The sequence below is a fragment of the Saimiri boliviensis genome, chromosome 4 (assembly GCF_048565385.1).
Source record: "Saimiri boliviensis isolate mSaiBol1 chromosome 4, mSaiBol1.pri, whole genome shotgun sequence".
Taxonomy (NCBI): domain Eukaryota; kingdom Metazoa; phylum Chordata; class Mammalia; order Primates; family Cebidae; genus Saimiri; species Saimiri boliviensis.
This window is the reverse complement of record NC_133452.1, coordinates 17035941-17059763: the sequence shown is the minus strand read 5'-3', so window position 1 is coordinate 17059763 and position 23823 is coordinate 17035941. Positions and strand designations below refer to the sequence as shown.

The 23823-nt window shown below is 35.6% G+C and overlaps 1 protein-coding gene and 1 long non-coding RNA gene across 5 annotated transcripts in view; one reads left to right on the top strand and one right to left on the bottom strand.

Moving 5' to 3' along the window:
- Window positions 1-50: 50 nt before the first annotated feature.
- On the top strand, window positions 51-13703 carry LOC120363206 (uncharacterized). 4 transcript variants are annotated; one of them, XR_012517154.1, is made up of 3 exons: window positions 51-226; window positions 4230-4376; window positions 9246-13703. It is a non-coding gene; the product is annotated as an uncharacterized LOC120363206 (long non-coding RNA). The 4 variants fall into 4 exon arrangements; XR_005578845.2 differs by having other exon boundaries at window positions 138-226; window positions 10993-13703; XR_012517155.1 differs by having other exon boundaries at window positions 138-226; window positions 10785-13703.
- The window catches only part of RGS17 (regulator of G protein signaling 17), a 110283-nt gene continuing 95735 nt past the window's right edge, over window positions 9276-23823 (bottom strand). The window contains exons 4-5 of the mRNA XM_039467507.2: window positions 21730-21964; window positions 9276-9464 (exon numbers count right to left, since the gene is read on the bottom strand). Coding sequence (XP_039323441.1) covers window positions 9276-9464; window positions 21730-21964 — 424 coding nt within the window. The remainder of the gene's footprint in view (window positions 9465-21729; window positions 21965-23823) is intronic.

Below are 23823 nucleotides of genomic sequence, written 5' to 3'. Positions count from 1 at the left end.
CCAAGCCCCGCCCAGCGCACGCGCTGTTTTTTAAAGGATTTTCCGGAAGCCTTTGCGGGAACTTCCGGGCAAGCGTGGGAACGCTGCGAACTTCCTGGAGGCAAAATTTGAGGGGGGCCATGAGCGGAGAGTGATTAGGGCGGAGCGGGCCGGGGAGACCCTGGGCGCCTCTTCTGAAAGCCGCTGCACACGTGCCCGGGTGATGGGTGATGCGTTGGGCCGAAAGGTGAGAGCTGCAAATCGCCCCTCTTGAGTTCCGATAGCGAGAATTTCTTTCCCACTCACTGAGTCGGGTTTCCAGAGCCGCAGGGGAGGGCAGTCGAGGGTCCGCTGCAGGGCAGAGGTCAGACCCACTCGTCAGTCTCCAGTGCACGCCTGGCCCTGAATCTCCAAGAGCGAGTATTAGTATGGGTATGCGTATGTCTATTCCTCCTCCTTTTTTCCTGCTTAGGTTTCTCTTGTCCACGGTGGGTCAGGTTCGTGTTAATAAGGACGTGAAAAATGTATTATGAGATAACCACGGAATGAATTTGCACAGTATCTGCTACGTCATTTACTTGCTTTCAGAGGAATTTGTTATTCTCTTGCTCATTCATTTTCATTTATTCCCGGTTATCTTCTACTTTTTAAAGAGGTTGAGTGATTCCGTGTTACAACAACCGACAGCCCAACAAAGCCTTCAGATACCTGCCTCCAGCAGTCCAACTCTTGTCCTTTTTCCAAAAAAACTGCTGATAGCAGACAAGTGCCAGCAATACAGGCATTTATTGGCCCAGTGCTTTAGAGTTTTCAAAATACCTGTCCACAGCTCAACATAGAAATAGATATGAGTGAATAAACACAACCAGTACAGTCCCGGGAATGCAAGGGCTAAATGCTGAATCTGGGAACTGCCACTACCTGATTTGGGCAGCGTCTACTAAGTGGCATTTCACTGTTGGGAGAGATGATATAGTGGAAGAACTTAATTCTAATTTATTCATAAAAAATAAAATGGTAAAAAATGGGAACTCTTATCAAGGTTAAAATATCCCTAGGTCATCTAATCGAAACTCTTGAGGTTAAGGACAAAATTCTTACAAAATACGTTTGCCTTGTCTCTCTTTTCATCTCTCAGCAAGACATACAAATGCAGAGTGAGTGGAAGAATGAAATGACTCTTCAAACAACAGGAAGCAAAAATAGTTTTTTGCTACTTAAAAGCTCCCAACTAATTACCTGAGTTCATTTTGCTTTGTGTATTCAAGCTACACAACTTTATAAAATTGTTCTGCTGCTGAAACCCATTTTATTTTAATCCTGATCTGAGGATAGAACAGGGCTGATGAGGATGATTTTATCTGTTAGAACAGTTGTTTCCTGAGGCTGAACTCAACTTTGAATTTATTTAATCACTTGAACTCAACACGATAAATCTCTCAGTTGAATTCTCAACATAAGTGATTTCAAGATACATTTTATTTATGAAAGTTGCAAAATTTTAATAATTAAAACCTTGTAGAGCAATGTAAAGAATCTAGCCAGAATTTATCTTCCCCCAAGTGCATAAGCAATTTAAGTAACACACAGAAGTGTACCTTTTATTCCTATAGTGTTACACCAATGAGGAAACAGTAACTTTCTAAGGATACATTGTTGACTTTATTAATTCAAAACATTTTAAGAAAGTCAGTGTAATATATGTGCCTTTTACAATAACATCCATAGGTTTCCACAATACAGTAAAATGAAAACAGCTGTATTTTGATTTACTTTGAAAACTCAAAGAAAGATACCTAGTTTGAGACTTCTGAATTTTTTCACATTATTGTCATGCTCAAATTCTATTACATGGTGAAAATTCTAGCATTTTCCAGAAGTATATTATTGTACATAGGTAAAAAGATAAAATTGATTTTAGGAAGGGGGAATAAAAAAACCAGAAAAACTTAAATTGGAGGAAGCATAATCTGGATTATCTATTCAATTTATGAGTACCCACTGTTATTCTGGCATTGCAAAATAACACCAGTGTGGTGCCTCTTAAGTTGTATTCATGCATTGAAAACTTTTTATTGTCCACTAATAAATATTGGAGTACAATATGTGGATATAGGTTATTAAGTATAATGAACATAGTAGTAAAAAATTATACACATTAGATATGTAATTTTACAAAACCAAACACATTGAAGTTCTTTTTAATATTTAGCAAACATTTAAAAATCACATACAAGAAACATATGACAAATCGGTTAAAGCTGGCCAGAAATAGATCTTTTACATTATTTCAATATTCAGTGTTCATTGATTAGTGGAGGGTAATACAGAAATGCAGTAAGCAAAATGGTTAGTTTAAATTACTTTTTATAACAGTAAGACTAACATCTTTAATATCCGAAGTAAGTAGAGGATTATTGTAATTAATTATGCAGATAGTTCAAGGGAAAATTCACTTTCACCTCTTTTAGGTGAATATTCAGGCTAAGACTTTTGGACTTTTATTTTTCCACTTCACTGTATTTTCTTTATAGCATTTATTAGTAGTCACCTAGTGGAACCTAGTATTAGTGTTGAGGAATCTGCTTAGAATTTGTTTAGCTCAGTGTACATGTCCAGAAAATTTACCTTCAATGTAATCTCTTTAAAAATATATTACTTTTCAGTGGAGAAACACAATGGATCCTATCTCAGCTAAGTGATCAAGGTTAACATCAATAGCTAAGAGTAGCCTGAAGTTTGAGAAACTCACAGCTAAGAGGAGTCCTCATGATGGTGCATGTACTTTTTGATACCATATGATAAGCACGGTACTTTACCCTTTGTGTTCTTCCAAAAAACAAAAAACCTGTGTCTACTCACGAGAAAAACATCAGACAGATCCCCACAGAGGAACATTCTACAAATACCAGTTTATTTCTTAAAAACTGTCATCAAAACCAAGGAAAATTTCAGAAACTGTCACAGCCAAGAGAAGCCTAAGGAAACATGACAACTAAATGTAATGTGGTATCATGAATAGGATCCTGGGACAGAAAATGGACATTAGGTTAAAAACTAAGGAAATCTGAATAAAGTATGAACGTAATGATCAATATTGGTTCATTAATTTTGACAGATGTCCCATAGGTATATATGGGACCTCTCTATCTGCAGTTTTTCTGTAAATCTAAAACTCTAGAATACAAGGTTTAATGGACACATTACTATTTAAAATTTTATTTTTATTTTAAACATTTTATTTTTTCTTAGAGTCAGGGTCTCACTTTGTGGCATAGTCAGGTCTGGAACTCCTGAGCTCAAGTGATCCTCCTGCCCTAGCCTCCCAAAGTGCTGGGATTATAGCCATGAGCTACAGTGCCCAGCTCATTACCAGCTTTTATTAATTTTTATTTTCATTGTAAAATTGTTAAAGAAAATCATACTGCCTTAATAGTAAAAAGAGTGCAAAGAGTGTTTTCTAATTGTCAATCTCTTATTAGTCTTAACCCTATACTTCATTTATATATTTAGCAAAAACTTGATATTATTTCTGTCCTTGGGAATGTTGTCTTATTTCCGTTGGAAACAAAATTTTCAAATTATTTATTTAAACTTTAACTTACTGTCTGTCTCTATCTATCTATCTATGTGTGTTATTGAAAGAAACATTTCATTAGATCTGAGGTGATGGTGAATTGAAAGTAGTGATTTGGGATCACATTATTGAGCAAAGCAATGACATTGCTATAGTGTTCCAGCTTAAAAATGATTGCTTTGATGAACAGCTAAATGAGATGTTTAAGATATGTTTTGGGAAAAAATAGGGGAAGGTGCATTTAATCATGGCTTTTTTTTTTTTTTTTTTTTTTTTTTGAGATGGAGTCTTGCTCTTGTCGCCCAGGCTGGAGTGCAGTGGGGCAATCTCACTGCAACCTCTGCCTCCCGGCTTCAAGCGATTCTCCTGCTTTACCATCCTGAATAGCCAGGATTACAGACACAAAGCCCAGCTAATGTTTTTTGTTTGTTTGTTTGTTTTTGTAAAGAGGTCTCAAACTCCTGACCTCAGGTGATCTGCCTGCCTCTGCCTCCAAAAGTGCTGGGATTACAGGCATGAGCCATTGTGCCTGGCCTAAAATGACATTTAATAAAAGCATAAAATAATTATTGAGTTGAAGAACTTTGATAAAATAATCATGTATGTCACACTTTATTTATGTTTATTTAATGCTCATAGCCATCCTGAGAATTGTTTTATTTGTCATTTGCAGATAAGGAAATGAATTCAGAGAAGATAAATGATTTGCCAAAAGTCATATGTGACAGAAATGTAACTTGAAATCAAATTTGCAATTTTCAGTTCCTGATGTTTTTACACTATGCTCCCAAAATGAATCTGTGGACATACATTTCCACTAGTAAGTATTCTATGTGGCATTCCTTTAATACAGCAATAGGAGCTAGATCTTTAGAAAGGAAATGCATCCAAGCTTAGGCCAGAAATACAATCTGTTTGTTACTCTAAAAGCTTTATTTCTAACTGTTTAAAAGCTGTAAGGTAGTAATAGCAGTTAGGTGTAAGTCAGCAGTTTTGAAATTCTGAAATTTCTGAAATGAGATTTAATATGAGAAATAATGAGGTAAGAATGAATTTCACATTGCACAGATGACATATTTAAAAATATTATATTTGGTTATTGTCATCAAAGTTTGATAGTGCTCCTTTTCCCTAGTCATCTTAGAACTTTGTCACAGGAATAAAATCAGTTCCCAAACTGGGACCTTCTATCAGTTAGGGCAGCATTTTGCCTTCTGTAGTGTTTTCACTAGAGTGTTGAACAACCCCTCGAATTCATCTGAAAAGATGTCACTTGGGGCTGAAGAGGACTATACCTCTAAGAGTAATAATTTTAAAAATACCTATAAAGAAATCAAATCCAGGTATTTAGAACTAATACTTGTCATTGTGCACTGTCTTGTGTTACAAGGATATTTTAAGCATTGCAGAGAAAATCTGAAGCAAGTTTTGGGTTATCAGTTTTATTGATAAATATTTGCAGTCATAGCAAGTGAAGAATTACTAAAATTTTTGCAGATTGGATATTGTTTTCACAGGCGAGCAAACCATTTTATATTAGAAATTTGAAGATGGAAAACACAAAAATACATGCTTGAAAAATATACTTAGAAAATTATGGTCATAAACCGTCAATGTAAATAGATAGGCAAAAATATTTTTGGAAATATCTTGACCATCTTTCAAAATAATTTTTCAACGTATCAAGCCCAAAGTATTCAAATTACATGTTTGATAGACTTCTATCTATAGGCATTTCCTGTCTCTTTAAGAATTAAAAAAATATTATTATTACTATTATTATTATTATTGAGATGGAGTCTCACTCTGTTGCCAAGGCTGGAGTGCAGTGGCATGATCTCATCTCACTGCAACCTCTGCCTCCTGGGTTCAAGCAATTCTCCTGCGTTAGCTATGATGAAAGGCATCCACCACCACACCTGGCTAATTTTTGTATTTTTAGTAGAGTCGGGGTTTCACCATGTTGGCCAGGTTAGTCTTGAACTCCTGAGCTCAAGTGATCCACCCTCCTCAGCCTCCCAAAGTGCTGAGATTACAGGCTTGAGTCACTGTGCCTGGCCAGGAAATGTACGTGGTTTTCAAATACGTTTTATTTTTTGGCTTTTTAATTGTATTTTGAATTTTTTCTCTTTACATTTTGACACCAAAGCATCCAATAATTGGTAGTTTTTGGAAAAATAATTTGTCACAATTACAATATGATTTTTAAAAGTGTAAGTTAAAAGCATAGAAAAATGCATAAACTCAAAAGTAACAGGCTTTATTTTAAATCAGCTTAATGGGATGAAAGTGTGTTTTTACTCCTAATAAACATTTTTCACTTATCCATATAGTCCTTTGGCAAAACTGAACTATCAGGTAAATAAACCATACACATTTCATCTGTAAGTCAGAACCTAGGCAGCATTGAACGATACTAATAAACACCCCATGCACTATGACCACTTATCAGGGCTGGTCATTCTATGTACATATTTTAAAATTTCAAAAAAAAAAAGATCACATTAGGGTCTTGACTTTTGCATTTCATCACTTCATTATCAAAGTTGTGTTTCACTCTTGTTGTTCATGTGCACACTCTAACACTGTCAGAGCATCTATACTACCTTTGGATAACATAACAGCCCAAATAAAGACATAGCATCCATCCATTACTGCTGTGATTATGTACAAGCTCAATCTCTGAAGAAATCTGGATCTCCAATTTATTTATGTATATATAATCTATATCCTCTACTTTCTTTCTTTTATACATCTAAAGTTAGGCACTGTAGAAAGTGCATTGATCGCTTTCTGTGTGCATCAGCAAATTCTAACAGTATACAAAGACACCTTGGCAATCAAAAACACAAAGTGCCCCTTTTAAAGTGCTGATTTTCCCCAGGGAGGAATTTACTCACTAGGAAAACTCAAATTCTAATAAAACAAATATTGTGCTCTTGGAATGGTAGCATAGACACCAGTTGAAGGCTTTTTTGTTTATTTATAATAGCTCTGTAACTTAAACAGAAGAAATTATATCATACTTAGAAAATTAGTAGAGTTGCAAATATACAGACATACTCTGAAATGAGAAACCCTCCCTTCAGCCAGAAATATGAGTTTACCACAGAAATGCTCACATAGCATGGTTATCAACATCTGATGTGTAAATCGGCTTTAGAATCTTTCTGAACACAACTTCCTACTCAGGTTTCAAAAGGATATACCAACTTTAAAATCTGTGTTCTACAAATGCCCAGGTTAGAGATGAGGACTCTTTATAAGGGCCCTTATCTTTTACATTTGGTAAAATATTAAAGATATTGTCAAACAGACAATTCATCTAATAGTCCAAAGTATCTTATAAAGATAACTTACGACTAGCAGGTCACCATCATATATAGTAACAACAAGAATATAAAGTCTACATTTAAAAAGATTGATGCATGCACTGTGTCACAGTATATTACATATTTTCTAGTCATGTGCACCAATTTATTGTGCCTCAAACACAGAAACAAACATGATACTACACCATACATGTGTATATATCATAGTAGCATAATAAACTCAATTCTAAGCAAGAAAAAATTAAATAATTTAGGAACAATAGAACTTCACAATAGAAGTGATGATTATTTTAGGTTTTTCTTTACTCTTTAGGAAAAAATATGACTTTTTGTAAACATCTTCATATCTATCTTTTGAACATATTACTGAAAACTATTATTCAAATAGCATTTAAATGACATGAATAAAATATGTCTTCACACACTAACACTTTCAAAAACACAAGCATTTGTTAAAAGAAATTATTATAAATATTTTCTATCTTGCATTTTTAACTACATTTTCATAAATAACGTATTTAAAAGTGCTGAATATGGTAGGATAGTCAGCAACGCCAGTGTAAACAGAATATTTTGTTTTCTACTCTGCAATTTTTTAAAAATCCCATTTTGTCAAATACTGCAACAGTTAAAATATTTGCATAGGGAATAGATAATAGCCCTTTTATTCATGTCTCCTGAATTCTATATAAATTAGAAAATCATACTTGCTTAGAAAAACAATTTTTGAAATGTTTTAAGTTTATGGAAAAAGAAACTTACGATGCCAACCTTTCAAGTAAAATAAATTTAAAAAGAAACCCCCAAACTTGTTTTTTAAAAAATATGTTTAATAAATTAAAAAATGAGAGGTAGTTAAAAAAATGACAAAACCTGTAACTGTAATATCATCCTTAATATAAGGCCAGTGTTCTCAGTGGATATAAATCTTTTTAAAACTTTCATTTTAGGTTACTCAGTATTATATTCATTCAGTTTAATATTAAAAAAATAGTCTTCAGGGGATATTAATATTCAAATGTAACACTTTGATATAAATATGACGCTTATTATTTTAATTATCACTTTTGTGCATGACAGAATATTGTTTCCTTTAAGGTCAGAAGTACATGACAATGTCAGGCAGGTGTTTTGTCATAAAGATTTAATGTACTTATAAAAAATAATATGGCAGCTGGAAGATCTGAGCACTGTACTGCCTTTTAATGATGGATGGAAATTAATAGTTTGGTTTAAACATCTTTAAAATGTCGTCCTTAAGATATTATGTGAAAACAGTTAAGGTCTGAAGTAGAGAATCTTCTTCATAACCCTTACAAAACTTTTTCTGGTAAAAAACTTAGCTTTTCATTGGATTTCACTTTCAAGGAAAATATGCCACAGGACAGATGGTATTCATCAAAATGTTTTACAGTGCTACATGTAGGCATTCCTTTATTAAATCCTTTCCTTTATATTCCAAAACTAAGTTATCAAGCTTATTATTTTTTTCTTGCTGAAGTACATAACTTTACACAACCATTTTAAAACTGGAGAGCCAGTCTTTAATAAATTAATTACAGTATTGGACATCTGATATATACATAAATTCATTTTCTTCTGTTACAATTAAAAGCAATATCACTCTGTGATTTGTCATTGAGATAGGATATCTTCAAATTTTGTGCTTTTTTTCTTTTCTTCTTCATTTTTTTTGTTTTTGTTTTTGTTTTGTTTTTGTTTTTAGCATAGCAAACTCTCCTGTAATGAAAATGCCACAGTTTTGGCAGTGAACAACCAGAGAAATCCCTATTAGGATTTTCCAACAAACAGAGATAAATAGCTCTTTTTCATGTACAGAAATATTGGCTTCAAAATTAGCGTACTAAACACAGTATATAGAATGTTGAATACCATTGTTACATCGTAAAAATTACTTATTTTTTTGTCTTAGATTATGTTAAAAAATGCAAACCATGGCCGATTTTTTGGCAATTATTTCTTAAGACCATATTGCACAAAAGTCCTTAAACACAGATATAAGTTATGCTATTGGGTTAAATATTACAACAACTACGTGGCAAATGAAGCAGTTTTACTTTGCACATGCAGTCTCTGGAGATACACTAGGAGACTGTTTGTAGGACTACAAATACACTTCGCTTGCAAGTAGAATGAGTGTTGAATAAAACAAACAATTTGGCAATTCATTGTTTTGTGTGGTATTTTCTCCAAACTTAGCCATGGATAACCTTGAAAAAAATGGAGACAAAGACCATAATGGTTGTGTTTTCACAGTAGCCTGAGGGATGCTAAACTGTAGTTCTCCAGGAACTCAGTGTCTGATGTTATTTAACTACTTTTATTTCCCATCTCAGCCCTCCAAAATGATTGTTTTAAAATGAAAATTAAGATTCAGAAGAAGAGCCAGCAGTACTTTCAACAAATGACTTATAAATTTGAGAGTTCAAAAACCTTGGAAAAGAATCTCTGTGCATTAAAGTATATATCTGAAGTTGGGCATCTTCATACATGTGAGGATTAGGATCCAACAGATTTCTATTGATCACCTCTCTAACTCGAGAATCAAGACTGACCTAAAAAGAAACAAGAGCAAATACATTAAATAATATTTTTTTTTCAAAAGACCTCTATTAAGTAACTGTAGGTTTGTGACATTTTACAGAAACTTTAAAGAGTAAATCCAACTACCAAAAATCTTGAGTTCATCTTTTCAGACCACACAACCTTATGTACTTTTCTCCATCAAAATTTGCGTTAAATAAACAATAAAAAAATACAATTAATTCTTTTAAACCAGAAATTTTGTTTACAGATATCTTAGCTTACTTGGATTTATGGTTTTATGCATTCATTCAGGAGTTTTTAACAATTTCTAATCATGGTTGAAGTACCAGAAATTTCCTAACCAGAATATGAATTCACCTTGTCCTATTCTGTGGTTGGCAGAGGTTGGCAATATTGATACAAAGATAAAAATCTACTGGCAGAAAAGAGTTCCACGGCAGAAATTGACATGCATATAAAATGCCAATTCCCAATAGTTGCATATCCCAACAAGTCCTACTGTGTCAAAAGTAGGAAACCAAGAGTGTGGCAGGGCACGCAGTGAGCAGGTATGCTTCATATCTTACGTCTACCTGGCAGGGACTAGCAAACAGCCTTATACATCCAAACACCTCTACTAATGATGAAGCGGATCAGTTGCTTGCAGTGAAATCTTTGAGAGGAGAAACAGAAATGGGAATGCCAAATAACCATTAAGATCAATACAGTGTTATTTGAAAAGTGTACAGAAATTAAGTTCTGCAGCGATTTAGGATGTTTCCCCTTCCTCACTAAATGCAAATCCTCTTGGAACTGGTAAAACATGTTGGAAAGGGAAATGGGGAAAAATACTTGGCAGTAAGGGCATAGTTGTAGGAATAGAACTAAAGCCCCGCCCTGAAATACTGTATTAGAACAAACCCCAAAGTAGCAAACAACCAGAGTCCGGATTGTTTTCCTCAATCCTCACTATTTAGCAAGGAATAGGACCTGTGATCCATAGTGTTATTTCATGATGTATTCAGATACAAACCTTCCATATTTATATTTAAACATGTCGTCATAAGCATTCTGCAAATGCCTTTTAGTTCTGGCTTCTTTCCCCATCACTGTTTGGACTAAGTCTGGGAACTAATACAATCTCTTATTGAAGCTCCTCATATTCCATCCAGTGTCCCCAAATTCCTGAGCTCTACTACAGACCACATGGAATTGGGTTGATTGCTACACCCAGTGATGGCTACTAGATTTGTTAGATGGTAATCCAGACTACATTTCTGTGGCTTAGCCAGACCAACTGATACAGGGACACCTCATTTTACTGCACTTCCCTTTATTGTTTTTCACAGATACTGCGTTTGTTACAAATTGAAGGCTTGTGATGATCCCGTGTCAAGCAAGTCGACTGTCACCATTTTTCCAATAGCATGTGCTTACTTTGTGTGTCTGTGTCACATTTAGTAGTTCTCACAATATTTCAAAAATTTCATCATTATTATATATTTAAAGGTGATCTGTGATCAGTGATCTTTGATGTTACTCTTGTAATTGTTTTAGGAGGCCATGAACCATGCCTGTATAAGACTTAATCAATTCTTAATGAAGACTATGGTGTGTATACTGACTGTTCCACTGACCTGCCATCTCCACATCTTTCTCCCTCTTCTCAGACCTCCCTATTTCCCAAGAGACAACAGTATTGAAATTAGGCCAATTCATAACCTGCCAGTGGCCTCTAAGTGTTTAAGTGAAAGGAAGATTCACACATCTCTCACATTAAATAAAAAGCCAGAAATGGTTGGTTAAACTTAGTGAGGAAGGCGTGTCAAAAGCTGAGACTGGCCAAAAACTAGGCCTCTTTTGAAAGTTAGCCAAGTTGTGAATGCAAAGGACATGTTCTCAAAATTAAAAGTGCTACTCCAGTGAACACGTGAATAAGAAAACAAAACAGCCTGTTGCTGAAACGTAAAAAGTCTGAGTCGTCTGGACAGAAGATCAAACAAGTCACAACATTCCCTTAAACCAAAGCCTAATCCAGAGCAAAGTCCTAACTCTCTACAATTCTGTGAGGACAGAGAGGTAAGGAAGCTGTGTAAGAAAAGTTTGAAGCTCGCAGAGGTTGGTTCATGAGGTTTAGGGAAAGAAGTCATCTCCATAACACAAAAGCTCAAGGTGAAGCAGCAAATGGCTGATGTGGAAGCTGAAGTAATTTATTCAGAAAATCTAGCTAAGATAATTGATGGAGGTGGCTACACTAAACAATAGGTTTTCAATACAGACAGCCTTATATTGGAAGAAGGTGCTATCTAGGACTTTCAAAGCTAAAGAGAGGTCAATGCCCCATTTCAAAGATTAAAGGACAGGCTCACTCTGTTGTGAAGGACTAATATAGCTGGTAACTTTAAACGGAAATGAATGCTTATTTACCATTCTGAAAATCCTGGGGCCCTTAAGAATTATGTGAAATCTACTCTGCCTGGGAACTATAAATGGAACTGAGGAAAGAGACCCAGGTGTCTGGGATCAACTTCCCTTTTGACTGCCGCACTGCATTTCAATAGAAGAAAAGGCTGATCAACTGGCGCCTCGTGATTCACCTTCCTGTAGGTGGCAGGCTTGGTCTTGGGAAAACTCTGGAAGACACTGTTTTTACTTAAAACAAGATCAAACCCCAAACGTTTTCACATGTGAGCCCTAAAACTATAAACCGAAACCCTTTCATATGTGATTCCTGAAGCTGTAAACCAAAACCCTTTCATATATGATTCCTGAAGCTGTAAACCGAAACCCTTTTCAGATGTGATTCCTGAAGCTGTAAACTGAATCCCTTTTCATATGTGATTTCTAAGGCTGTAAACCTAAGATTCTTCCACATGTAATAGCTAAAGTATAAGCCTATATAGAGGCAGAACCTTCCTTTGTTAGACGAGCTGAATTTGGACAAATTATTCCTCAGCTCCTGGCTGTAATAAAGACCTCTTCCTTCTCCATTAGGTGTTCCGGAGCTCTGTTTCTTGTGGCCACTCCTGCTACAGAACAACAAAGCCTAGATGACAGCACACCTGTTTAAAGCATGGCTTACTGTATATTTTAAGCCCACTGTCAAACCCTACTGCTCAAAGAAAAAAAGATTCCTTTTCAAGTTTTACTGCTCATTGACAATGCTCCTGGTCATTCAAGAGCTTTGATGAAGAGGTACAAGGAAATTAGTATTGTTTTCATGCCTGCTAGCACAACACCCATTCTGCAGCCCATGGATCAAGACGTAATTTCAACTTAAATATTATTTAAGAAATACATTTCATAAGACTACTGCTGCCATGAATAGTGATTCCTCTGATGGATCTAGGCAAAGCAAATGAAAAACCTGGAAATAGTTCACCATTGTTTTCATTAAGTACATTTGTGATTCATCGAAGGAGGTCAAAATATCAACATTAACAGGAATTTAGAAAAAGTTGATTCCAACTCTCCTGGATGATTTTGAGGAGTTCAAGACTTCACTGGAGGAACTAACTACAGATGTGGTGGAAATAGTAATAGAACTAGAATTAGAAGTGGAGCCTGAGGACTTCTTTAAAGAATTGGGACTTGCTTCCTATGGATGAGCAAAGATGATTTCTTGAGATGAAATCTATTCCTGGTGAAGATGCTGCAACATTGTTGAAGTGACAACAAAGGATTTATATTACATAAACTTAGTTGATAAAGCAGCAGCAGGGTTTGAGAGGATTGACTCCTATTTTGAAAGAAGTTCTATTTTGGGTAAAATGCTACCGAACAGCATTACATGCTACAGAGAACTCTTTTACTAAAGGAATTCAGTCGGTGTGGCAAAATTCATTGCTGTCTTATGTGAATAAATTGCCACAGCCACCCCAACCTTCAGCAACTACCACCCTGATGAGTCAGCAGCCATCAATGTCAAAGTGAAACCCTCCCTCCACCAGCAAAAAGATTATGACTCTCTAAAGGCTCAGATGATTGTTAGCAGTTTCTACCAATAAGATATTTTAAAAATTAAGGTGTGCACATTTTAAAGACATGCTGCTGTTGCTATGCTATTGCTAAGTATTGTTTATACTATGACTACAGTCATATGCATTGGGAATCCAAAATAATTGTGCAATTTGCTTTATTGTGACTGCTTTATTTCAATTATCTGAACCTGCAGTATTGCTGAAACAAGCCTGAAAACATGACTTGGCTGAACTACACATTTGTCTTTCTTGGGAATTCTATGAAAATAAAAATTTTCTGGAAATGAATTGTTCAGTTTTCATTTTTTGTTATTACCACATGAGGTCACTTTCAAGTACAAAGTAATTTTTAAAAGTACAGAATATTTTTCCCCAAGGTTTTTATTTTATCTAAAAATATATTTTTGTGTTTATATGCCAGAGAGAAATGTTGACACTGGAGTTTAAAGTGATTTATCTTATTCTGAAACATCATGTTATGGTAAGGTGAATTCTTAACAAACACACTCCTCCGTTTTTAGAAATGGTGCTTCCTTTCAAACTTGAGAGAACTTTTGGTTTCAATGGAGCAGGAAACCTTACATTAGTGATTACAAAAAGAGGGCCATTTACTTCTTAAATAATAGTATCATTAAATATAGTATGAAAGTTTGTTCTCAGTGGATGGAATTGTATTATCTTAAGACAGATAATATAAACTATTAAATCTTATGTCCTCATATTTTAATTTTTAATTTTTTGCAAGCTAAAAACAGTAGTGAAATATTGTAAAGTCATACAGTTCAAGATTTAGTAATCTATAACAAAGATGCATTTGTTATTTCTATTTAAAGAATGAAATATTTACCTTAATATCAAGTTGCTTGTCTGAAAAAGCTGTCGATCAGTCAAAAGAAGTGTAGCGAGGTCAAATAATAAGGATAAACCCCATTGGGATAACAATCTATTGTTTCATCTTGTGGCATCTTTGTGCTTCAGAATGTGGATCATCTATAATACAAGGTATTGGTGGTGGATCCCAGTTGGGCCTGGGCAACAGTCACCCTAGGATTCAGATGTGTCTGGATGGCTTATAAAGCCATCTTATCTGGGCTCCATTGCATGAGGAACTGAGGAATTTCCTGTATAGAACTCATCCTAAGGGAAAAGAAAGTTGAGGAGGACAAGACAAGAGCTATCCTCGGGCAATGCAAGTCTCCTCTAACTCAGGCCACATAGACTAATACCTAGGTGGTGTAAAGAGAAGAGCACATTACAGCAATAACAGAATTTATAGCCATGTAGCACAGTAGCACCACTATTGTGAGACAGGACACAAGACAACATGATAGGTTTGGCAGTGTTTAACTGGCAGTTTTAGCAGTGCTGAGGAGTCCGGCAATGTTGAGACAGAGCAACTGAAGTTGTAAAAAGACACATGTGACTTTGCAATAGGTCTGGGTGAACTTGGAAGCATTCATTCCCACAGGGAGTAGGAGACAGGGAAGAAGAAAAGCAAGGGACTTGCAAGCAAAAAGTAATGAGAGCGAAGTATTCAACAAGAATATGGAAGAAAAGTGAGGAGAATGAAGATAGAGAAATTCTGTTAGCGTGGCTTGGGAAAATCTGGGCTAAACTGAGTCATATACCCTAGTTAATCTAATTCGATTTCCTATTCATTGAAGAGGATACGAAGGTAGTTTAGCATTGCTGAAAGGGAGCAGACCAACTTTGACCCTGCCTTTTTATTTTAGTCATCGAGCTGGAAGGGAAAATGTGATCCTACGGACTTTTTGGCATAATGATACAAAAATAACTAATTTTCACTGAAAGTCTTTCTCACCATAGAGAATCCTCCTTTATGTTGTTTAATTCCCTGAATAATGTTTTTCATGTATCACATCCAAATGTTTTCTCCATTTTTCCCTATCTTATTTTTAGTGTCAGTAAAGTTTCTTTATTTAGAATTTCTTTCCAAGTAAAATTTGGAATATTTTTTCCCTTTATAAGTCCATATCAAATTTTACCAATTATAACATCTGCCACTGGCAATTTTCTTTTCTGCTTTTAATTTGAACCAAATTTGGTATTCCTATGTTAAATTTTATAAATCTAAAGAATGCATGATTCTCTCAATTTTAATAAATTTTTACTTTGTATACATTTAGTCACATACTATTTTGTGCTGTTATTTCTACTGAAAATAATTAACACATTGCAAATAGACCAATTGTTTGAATTTATCTCTTAGGACAAAGATTATTGGTAGGGTAAACTGTAATGTCACATTCTTGGTGGTGTCCAGATGATAGGAAAGTAGATCCTGCTGGTCTAGGGCAGGGTTCAGGCCTGTGGTTAAGGTTGCTATTTCTCATCATGTGTGAAGTTCTATGGTTGGGTTTATGGAGATCTATGGTAACATCATGAAGAAAATATTAGGCAATGGAAGAACCAGTCATCACATTGGAGTTGGAAAAGCACCGTATGTGGAATCAGAAGATCTTGGGCTTCCATTCTACCTCTACCAGATATATTTCTAATTTCCTCAAACATTCATTTTACCTCTTTAAGAGTCAGTTTCTGGGAGGCCAAGGTGGGCAGATCACAAGGTCAGGAGATCGAGGCCATTTTGACCAACATGGTGAAACCCTGTCTCTACTAAAAATACAAAAGTTAGCTGGGTGTGGTGGCACATGCCTGTAATCCCAGCTACTCAGGAGGCTGAGGCAGGAAAATTGCTTGAACCAGGGAGTTGGAGGTTGCAGTGAGCCGAGATCGCGCCACTGTACTCCAGCATGGGCAACAAGAGCAAGACTGTCTCAAAAAAAGAAAACAAAATTAGTTTATTTTGCTGTAAAGTGGTAGCAACTGTTGTGGCTGAAATATTGTTGTGAGAGTAAGATTGTAATAATATATGCAAGACCACTGTGACAATAATGAGGCCAATGTAAAGTAATTAATAATAATTGATCATAATTATGACATCACCTTGATCAAACCCAATGAGTTTGGCTTTTGCACCAACTTGAATTTTACCTTCTGGGAGTGACCTTACCTAACTACCTGTATTCCATCTAATTCAATATCCACCCTAACACAATTTTCAGTTACTTGTTTCAACAAGATTTTTCTGTCTTCCTAAAATGTAAACTCCATTAAGGGATTAATCAGTGTCTCTTGTTCATCATCATATCCCCAAAATCTAGCCCAGTGCTTGGCTCATATGAAATAGTCAATATTTTTTCAATGATAATATGCATGTGTAAAGAAATACATTTATGAAAATACAGTGAAGTGAGTTCTGTTTAGAAAAACTGTCTTAAGTCTTTGAATGTGCTAAATTCACATACTTTCACTTGAAGATACATCTACATGCACACACAGAATCTGCATGTCTATCACATAAGCATTATTTTTTAGATTATTCTGGTGTTTAAATAGGTCTATTGCTTTTTTCTCTCAGATAGTAACTGGGAATTTAGAAAAATCAGAAAAAGCAAACTTCTACTACTATTAAAATTACCATTCTCCAGAGCTTGAACATCATAGATTTGGTGGGTTTTTAAGCTTTCTCCATGCCTTCATTCATAACACTAGGACATGGAGGTTCCAGAGCACTGAAGTGAATTTCTAAGTGGCCCACAGATGTAAATGACAGATCAAGTTTATAGTCCTGGTAGTGACAATGTCATCACTAGGCAGATTTCTACATCACTGGACCACAGTTTTCTTCAGTTCAGATAAATGTCTTACATTTGTTGAAGGATTTATAATTATTTCTTTCTTCAATAGCTCAGTGCAGTTTACAGTTGATAACCTTTAAATATATTTTTTATTCAGGTTCTTTATTTTGCTAGGTTTGTCTTTTGATATAGTTTAGATGTTTGTTCCCACCCTAATTGCATGTTGAAATGTAATCCCCAGTGTTGGAGATGGGGTCTGTTGGGAGATGACTGGTTCATAGAGGCGGATTGCTCATGAGTGGTCTAGCACCATCTTCTCGGTGTTGTCCTTGTGATAGTGAGTGAACTCTTGTGAGATCTGGTTATTTAAAGGTGAGTGGCACCACCCCGCCCCTTGCTCCTGCTTTGGATATGTGATGTGCTTGCTCCCGCTTCATCTTCTGCCATGATTATAAGCTTCCTCAGTCCTCCCTAGAAGCTGAGCTGATGCCAGCACCATGCTTCCTATGAAGCCTGCAGAACTGTGAGCCAATTAAGCCTCTTTTCTTTATAAATCACTCAGTTTCAGGTATTTCTTTATAGCAATGCAAGATTGGCCTAACACATCTTTTCAATAATAAATATAAGCTGCCACCAAACTCTGCTACATGTAGCAAGTCTATATTAGGCCTCAAGGCCTCTTCATTATCTTCATTTGTTTTCCCCTTGAAGAGATCATTTCTTAAAAGTTTACTTTTTAAACAAAGGATATTTCTTGTTTAAATTTCTAGATTTTCTTTTTAAATTTGGCCTTTTCCTTCACAAAATGTACACTATACCAAGAAGAGAAGTTATATCAACTCCTAATTGCAAATATTCTAATTGCAAATATTTTATAACATAATGCTCCAATTATTACAAATGCATAAAACATGCTCTTAAAATAATGAAATGTAATTTTTTGCACATTGACTTCAATAGTTTCATTAAGGAAAAAGTTATCGATACATAATTTTTTTAAATGTAGGTTTTTTCCTACATTTAACAAAAAGGAACACAACATTCAATCAAATTAAGGTAAAATAAAAGTCTAGTGAAGAAAAATGCCATTCTGTTCAATAATAAAATCATGACAACTTTTAGTCATTACCATTTTATAATGATTCAAATGTTTATGTTCTTTAAAAATATTCTGAATAAGTAGAAACTTATATAGAATTTCACAGGTAGAAAGCTCAGATTGTTCAGCCCCAAAATGAGAAATAGGAACTCATATATTAACTGCTTTGAGTACTATGTTTAAATAGATTCTGAGGTTCAGTGTGGGGACAGCAGTAATGAGGACCATGATGGATAAGCTATGCCCTTAGGTGGAGAGGATGAAGAAGTAGCACAAATACTCTGAATAAGTAGAAACATGTATAGAATTTCAGAGGGAGAAAGGCCAGAATGGCCTGACACATCTTTTCAATAACTTCATAGCCTTACAGTTGCCATTATGCATTTAGTTAAGTTTCTGTGCTTATTTTTATTGTTATTTTTGTAAACAAATGAACTCAATGTTAAGACTCAGAGAAGTGAAGTGATTTATTCCAGGCCACACAACTGGGTTGTGGCAAAGGCAGGATTAAAATCCTGTGCACCTGAATAGTAGTCCAGTGCTCTAACTCGTATAATCAGGGCTCTCTCGATCTTACATGTGCTGTCTCTAATGTTAGAAAACAAAATTTGAAGAGTGATAACCCGATGTCATAAGTTAGTAATGTATTGTGGCTGATTAGAAATGGATGACTTTTTGTATAGGAAGTTCAGTGAGGTATAACAGATAAAAGGGGCTCTGGAATAGCTGGAAAGTGCATGCCACACGCTGCGTGTATCAGTGAGTTCAGTCAATGAACATGATACCTTGTTTAAAACAAAGCTTTTTAACAATTATCTTTTGTAACTGAAAATAACTACTTTTGGCTATTTGTTTTTTTCCGTTAAACAATAATCCATTTTAATTACTATGTTGATGTGTAGAAATAAGCTGGCTAAACAATGGCACTTCAGTGGTCTATTAATTTAGATTATCAAGAGTTAATTACAAGTCAGCAAAAGGGTAACAATTTGAATTTCACCTCTCTGTCTCTTCCTCTCTATGATATTTTGAGGATATTAAAGAATGAGCAATGGCCAAAATAATGGGTATCGAGAAACATAAAGGAGAGAATAAATATGGTCACAACACTAAATATTAGCGCATGTAATTCTGAAAAGTTCATATTCTTGATCAGGAAATGAGATTTTAGTGACTTTCTGGTGAAAGTTGTGCTAAAAATAAAGAAAGTAGATGAAAATGGCGGGGTGCAGTGGCTCACACCTGTAATCCCAGCACTTTGGGAGGCCAAGGCAGGCAGGTCACTTGAGGTCAGGAGTTCGAGACCAGTCTGGCCAACACGGTGAAACCCTGTCACCACTAAAAATTTAAGAAATAACCAGGTATGTTGGCGGGTGCCTGTAATGCCAGCTACTTGGGAGGCTGAGGCAGGAGAATTGCTTGAACCCAGGAGGTGGAAGTTGCAATGAACTGAGATGGCACCACTGCACTCCAGCCTGGGCAACACAGTGAGACTCCATCTCAAAATAAATAAATAAATAAATAAATCAGATGGAAACAAATCTCTATTACTTTAGCAAAAAGAATGAAAACCCACTAGTTGATATTTAAATAATCACTATTGTGACTCTAAACATGGCTTAAAGAGGAAAAATTAAGTATTTTACAAAGTGCCATCAATCAGTGACATCAGAAAATCAGGGGGCTGTGTGGATAATAAGAAAATGTTTCACACAAAAAACTAAACATGAAATAACAGAAACTGTAAACATAAGGGAATTACATGTACATGGTATTGAGACTATTTTTCTCCTAACACTGAAAAAGAACGGAACAGTCATCATTTTAAGATGATACAAATATAGAACAAAGGAATGGACTAAGTAATATAGACAACTATCACTAAGATGTCACATCTTACATACTTTGGGGGCAGAAATAAGATAGTCTTCCCAAGGATTGTCATTTTGTATAATTATAGGCAAAAGAAGCACATAGTTGGGAACATTTGGATCATCTGGTTTATTTGCCCTATGGAATAACTTTAAAATAATAAAAATTAGCATAAAATTATTATATTGATAAAATCTGAGTTGTTCAGATGCTAAAATTCAACCACATACTGAAGAATGTAGTTTTAGAATTATGCTGGTGTTAGAAATACAGTGTGACATCAGTAACAAATGTGTTGAGGCTACACATTTACTACTGATGTCACATTGTATTACATTTATTAAATTTTCCCCACCTTGTTTTGATGAATACATTTTTCACGTTCATGCAGGAAATAAAAAAAGTAAATCAATCTTTTGTGCATCTAATTCTAGAAGCGTTCTCATTTTGTACAGACAGTAGTCCTCAGGCACTCTGGAATACCAATGGCACTTTAACCTAACTAATAAAAAAATCTAAATAATTTAGGTACTGTATATATTATTAGAAGTGAAATACTTTATGTAGCATTCCAAACTTAGAGATTAATAAAATAGACACAATTCCTTTTACAGATCTCAAAGCAAGGAGTGTAAGGCCGCCTGGGACCACGCCAAGTATTAGAGGAGGCACATATGACCACAGCCCATAAGTGTTCAGGTGTACAAGGGAGGGGCATGCCATTTAAATGCAAAGGTAAAGATCAGTCATTTAGGAGAAACAAAAAAGACAAAAAGAGGCTGGGATGGAAAAGAGAAGACATTCTAGGAACCTCTATGTTCTCTAAGTGCTTTGAAGGCCTCTGGAGCTCCATCACTCAGGGCTCCAAGGGCCTGGTCACACTATTAACCAATCCTTCACCAAATGCTTTTAACTCTGTTAACTGGAACATTTCTCAAGAACAAATTAAGTTTTAAAAAGTCAATGGAAAACTGCTATTTGGTTGCTAGAAGTATTGCTTATTGATTAGGTACATTCTGGCAATGGGAAAGAAGCTTACACTTTCAATAAGAGGAAATCTAGAATAAGTAAGATAATTTCCATTTCCCACCTAAGAATATTAGTGGTCATCAAGGCTCAGTTTTCATTTCTGTAAAAATTCAATCATAAACATCAACAAACATGTCAGATTTTTTTGGAGTCCCTATACTAGAGGTTTTCCAACTAGTATGTATGTGGAAAACTTGTTAAAAGTGCAGATTTCTGGGCCCTATTTCCATAAATTCAGACTTAGAAGTCCTGGTTAGGCCTTAAGAATTTGTTTTTTAAACAAATGCTCCAGGTGATTCTCATTCACATGATCTAGGGGTTATGCTTTGGGAAATACCACCCTAAAATAAATTCTCTCTTTCCATTTTCTTTTGTCACAGCAAATTGTGTTTAAGCAGGCTCTTTAGTGTTAGTTCTGAAAAGCAAGTGGACTACCACACCAGTGAGCTAGAGATAAACAGTCAAAGCGTAGGGGGGAACCCTAGCCTTCAAACATGTGTCCACGGAGATTCTTCCAATGACAGCTGAATTCTCTACCCAGTGAGTTCTTCTACCCGCTCCACATCCCATGCCCTACCCAATCTGGACAGCCATCCCTTGAGGGTTAGCCTTGGTCCTAGAAAGCCCACCTCAATGTTTTCCAGATTTTTACCTCTTTTGGTGATAGTATAGAAATGTAATCTTCATATATCATTCTAGCCTTTTCTTCGATTACTTTTTTGTTCTGCTCTTTCTTTAAGTCTTCACAGGCAAGCCAGAAAAGTAGGTTCTCTTCACTGTATTCTGTTCGTAGGAACTCTCTGAAAAGGTTTCTTCCTGCTGGGGCCTTCATCATCTTGTCAAAATTTTGAGACCAAGACAAGACTTCCTCCGCAGTGGGGTTTTGGCTGCAGAGACAGAATGGGGCCATGATCAAAGGGAACTTTGGTGAATGCTAGACCAAATAAGGAGAGTAGTAGACAGACATTTTATATCAGGCCCCGCATGGTGGCTCATGTCTGTAATCCCAGTACTATGGGAGGCCGACGCGGGCGGATCCCAAGGTCAGGAGATCGACATCATCCTGGCCAATGTGGTGAGACCCCGTTTCTACTGAAAATACAAAAATTAGCTGGGCGTGGTGGCGCATGCCTTTACTCCTAGCTACTCAGGAGGCTGAGTCAGGAGAATCGCTTTAACCTGGGAGGCAGAGGTTGCAGTGAGTCAAGACTGCGCCACTGCATTCCAGCCTGGCAACACAGGGAGACTCCGTTTCAAAAAAAAAAGAAAAAAAAAGAAAAAAGAAAAAAGAAAAAAAAAAAGAAAGAAAGAAAAGAAAAAAAAAAAGAAAGAAAGAAAAGAAAAGAAAAGAAAAGAAAAAAAGATATCCTGTCAATTTTCTGCCATCTAGTGGTCAGTATTTTGTCACTCAGTCCAGCCTGATCTGGCAAGATCTGCTAGGACTAGGTCAGTTATTTCTGGGTTTTGACAAAAATTCATGCAAGCATAAGAGGCGTCTAGGGAGCCAAGCATTCAAATAGCAACATAATATGCATGCAGTCATCATATATTCCTAATGAGGCTGGGAAATGTTCAACCTTTAACAATATGCTGCAAGTTGACAATAACAGTCTGTAAGTGACTTAGGACAAACTGAATGTTTTTCTTTGCCTCTAATCAGGATTTCAGTTTTCCAACCATAAGATAGTTTTTTTTTTCTCATCTCTAGTGGCCTTTTCATTTGTCACTTGGTTTAAAGTAACAATATGCTGTGTGCACTTGTCATATATTTTCCTAAACTTTAATAATTTTTCTGCTGGGCATGGTGGTTCATGCTTATAATCTCAATGCTTTGGAAGGCTGAGGTGGGAGGATCTCTTGAGGCCAGGAATTTGAGGCTAGCCGGGAAACATAGCAAAACTGTCTCTGGAAAAAAGTTTAAAAATTAGTTGGGTGTGGTGGCATGTGCCTGTAGTCCCAGCTACTTGGGAGTTGAGGCAGGAGAATCACTTGAGCCAGGACCTTGAGGTTACAGTGAGCTATGATCATGCTGCTGCACTCCTGGCTAGGCAACAAACTGAGATCCTGTCTCTAAAAAAAAAAAAAGATTTTTTTTTTAAATGAAAAGTTATGTACAAATTGTTAGTCATGAATGGAGTTATCACAGTTGGAAGCAGAAGTCTTCTATAATGTCATTGATATTGTGAATTTAAAACTATGTACAGATTTTTTAATGACTATGTGACTGCAAAAACCTCCAGTAATTAATCCACTTGCTTATACATTAAAGAAGTAGAAGAGAGAAGCTTGGAGAGTCTTATGTTAAAATGATTCTGATCTTCCTTTCCTATTCAATGATCTATTTAATAATTTTCCAACCTAAAAGACATTTGGCCAAAGAAGTACAAATATATATATATATATATATATATATATATATATATATATATGGTTATATATATGTAACCTTATTGACCAGGTATTTCAATTAGATTCTTACTATTGCATAATGTATGTATTTCCTCATTCAATTAATTTTTTTAATTTTAAAAAGCTTAACAATTACCATGAAACATCATTATTAAAACCTTCTCATAAAAAGCTGAAAAAGAAAGCACTTAAAATTATATGACTGGTCTATTTGTATTTTGATTTTAGTCCATAGGTACCTCTCATTTGGGAGGAAACACCTGGGAGAGTCTGCTCTGGTGGAAATGGAACCAGGAGTCGGCTGGGTGCCCTTCCTTACTGACTTGGATGTTCCATG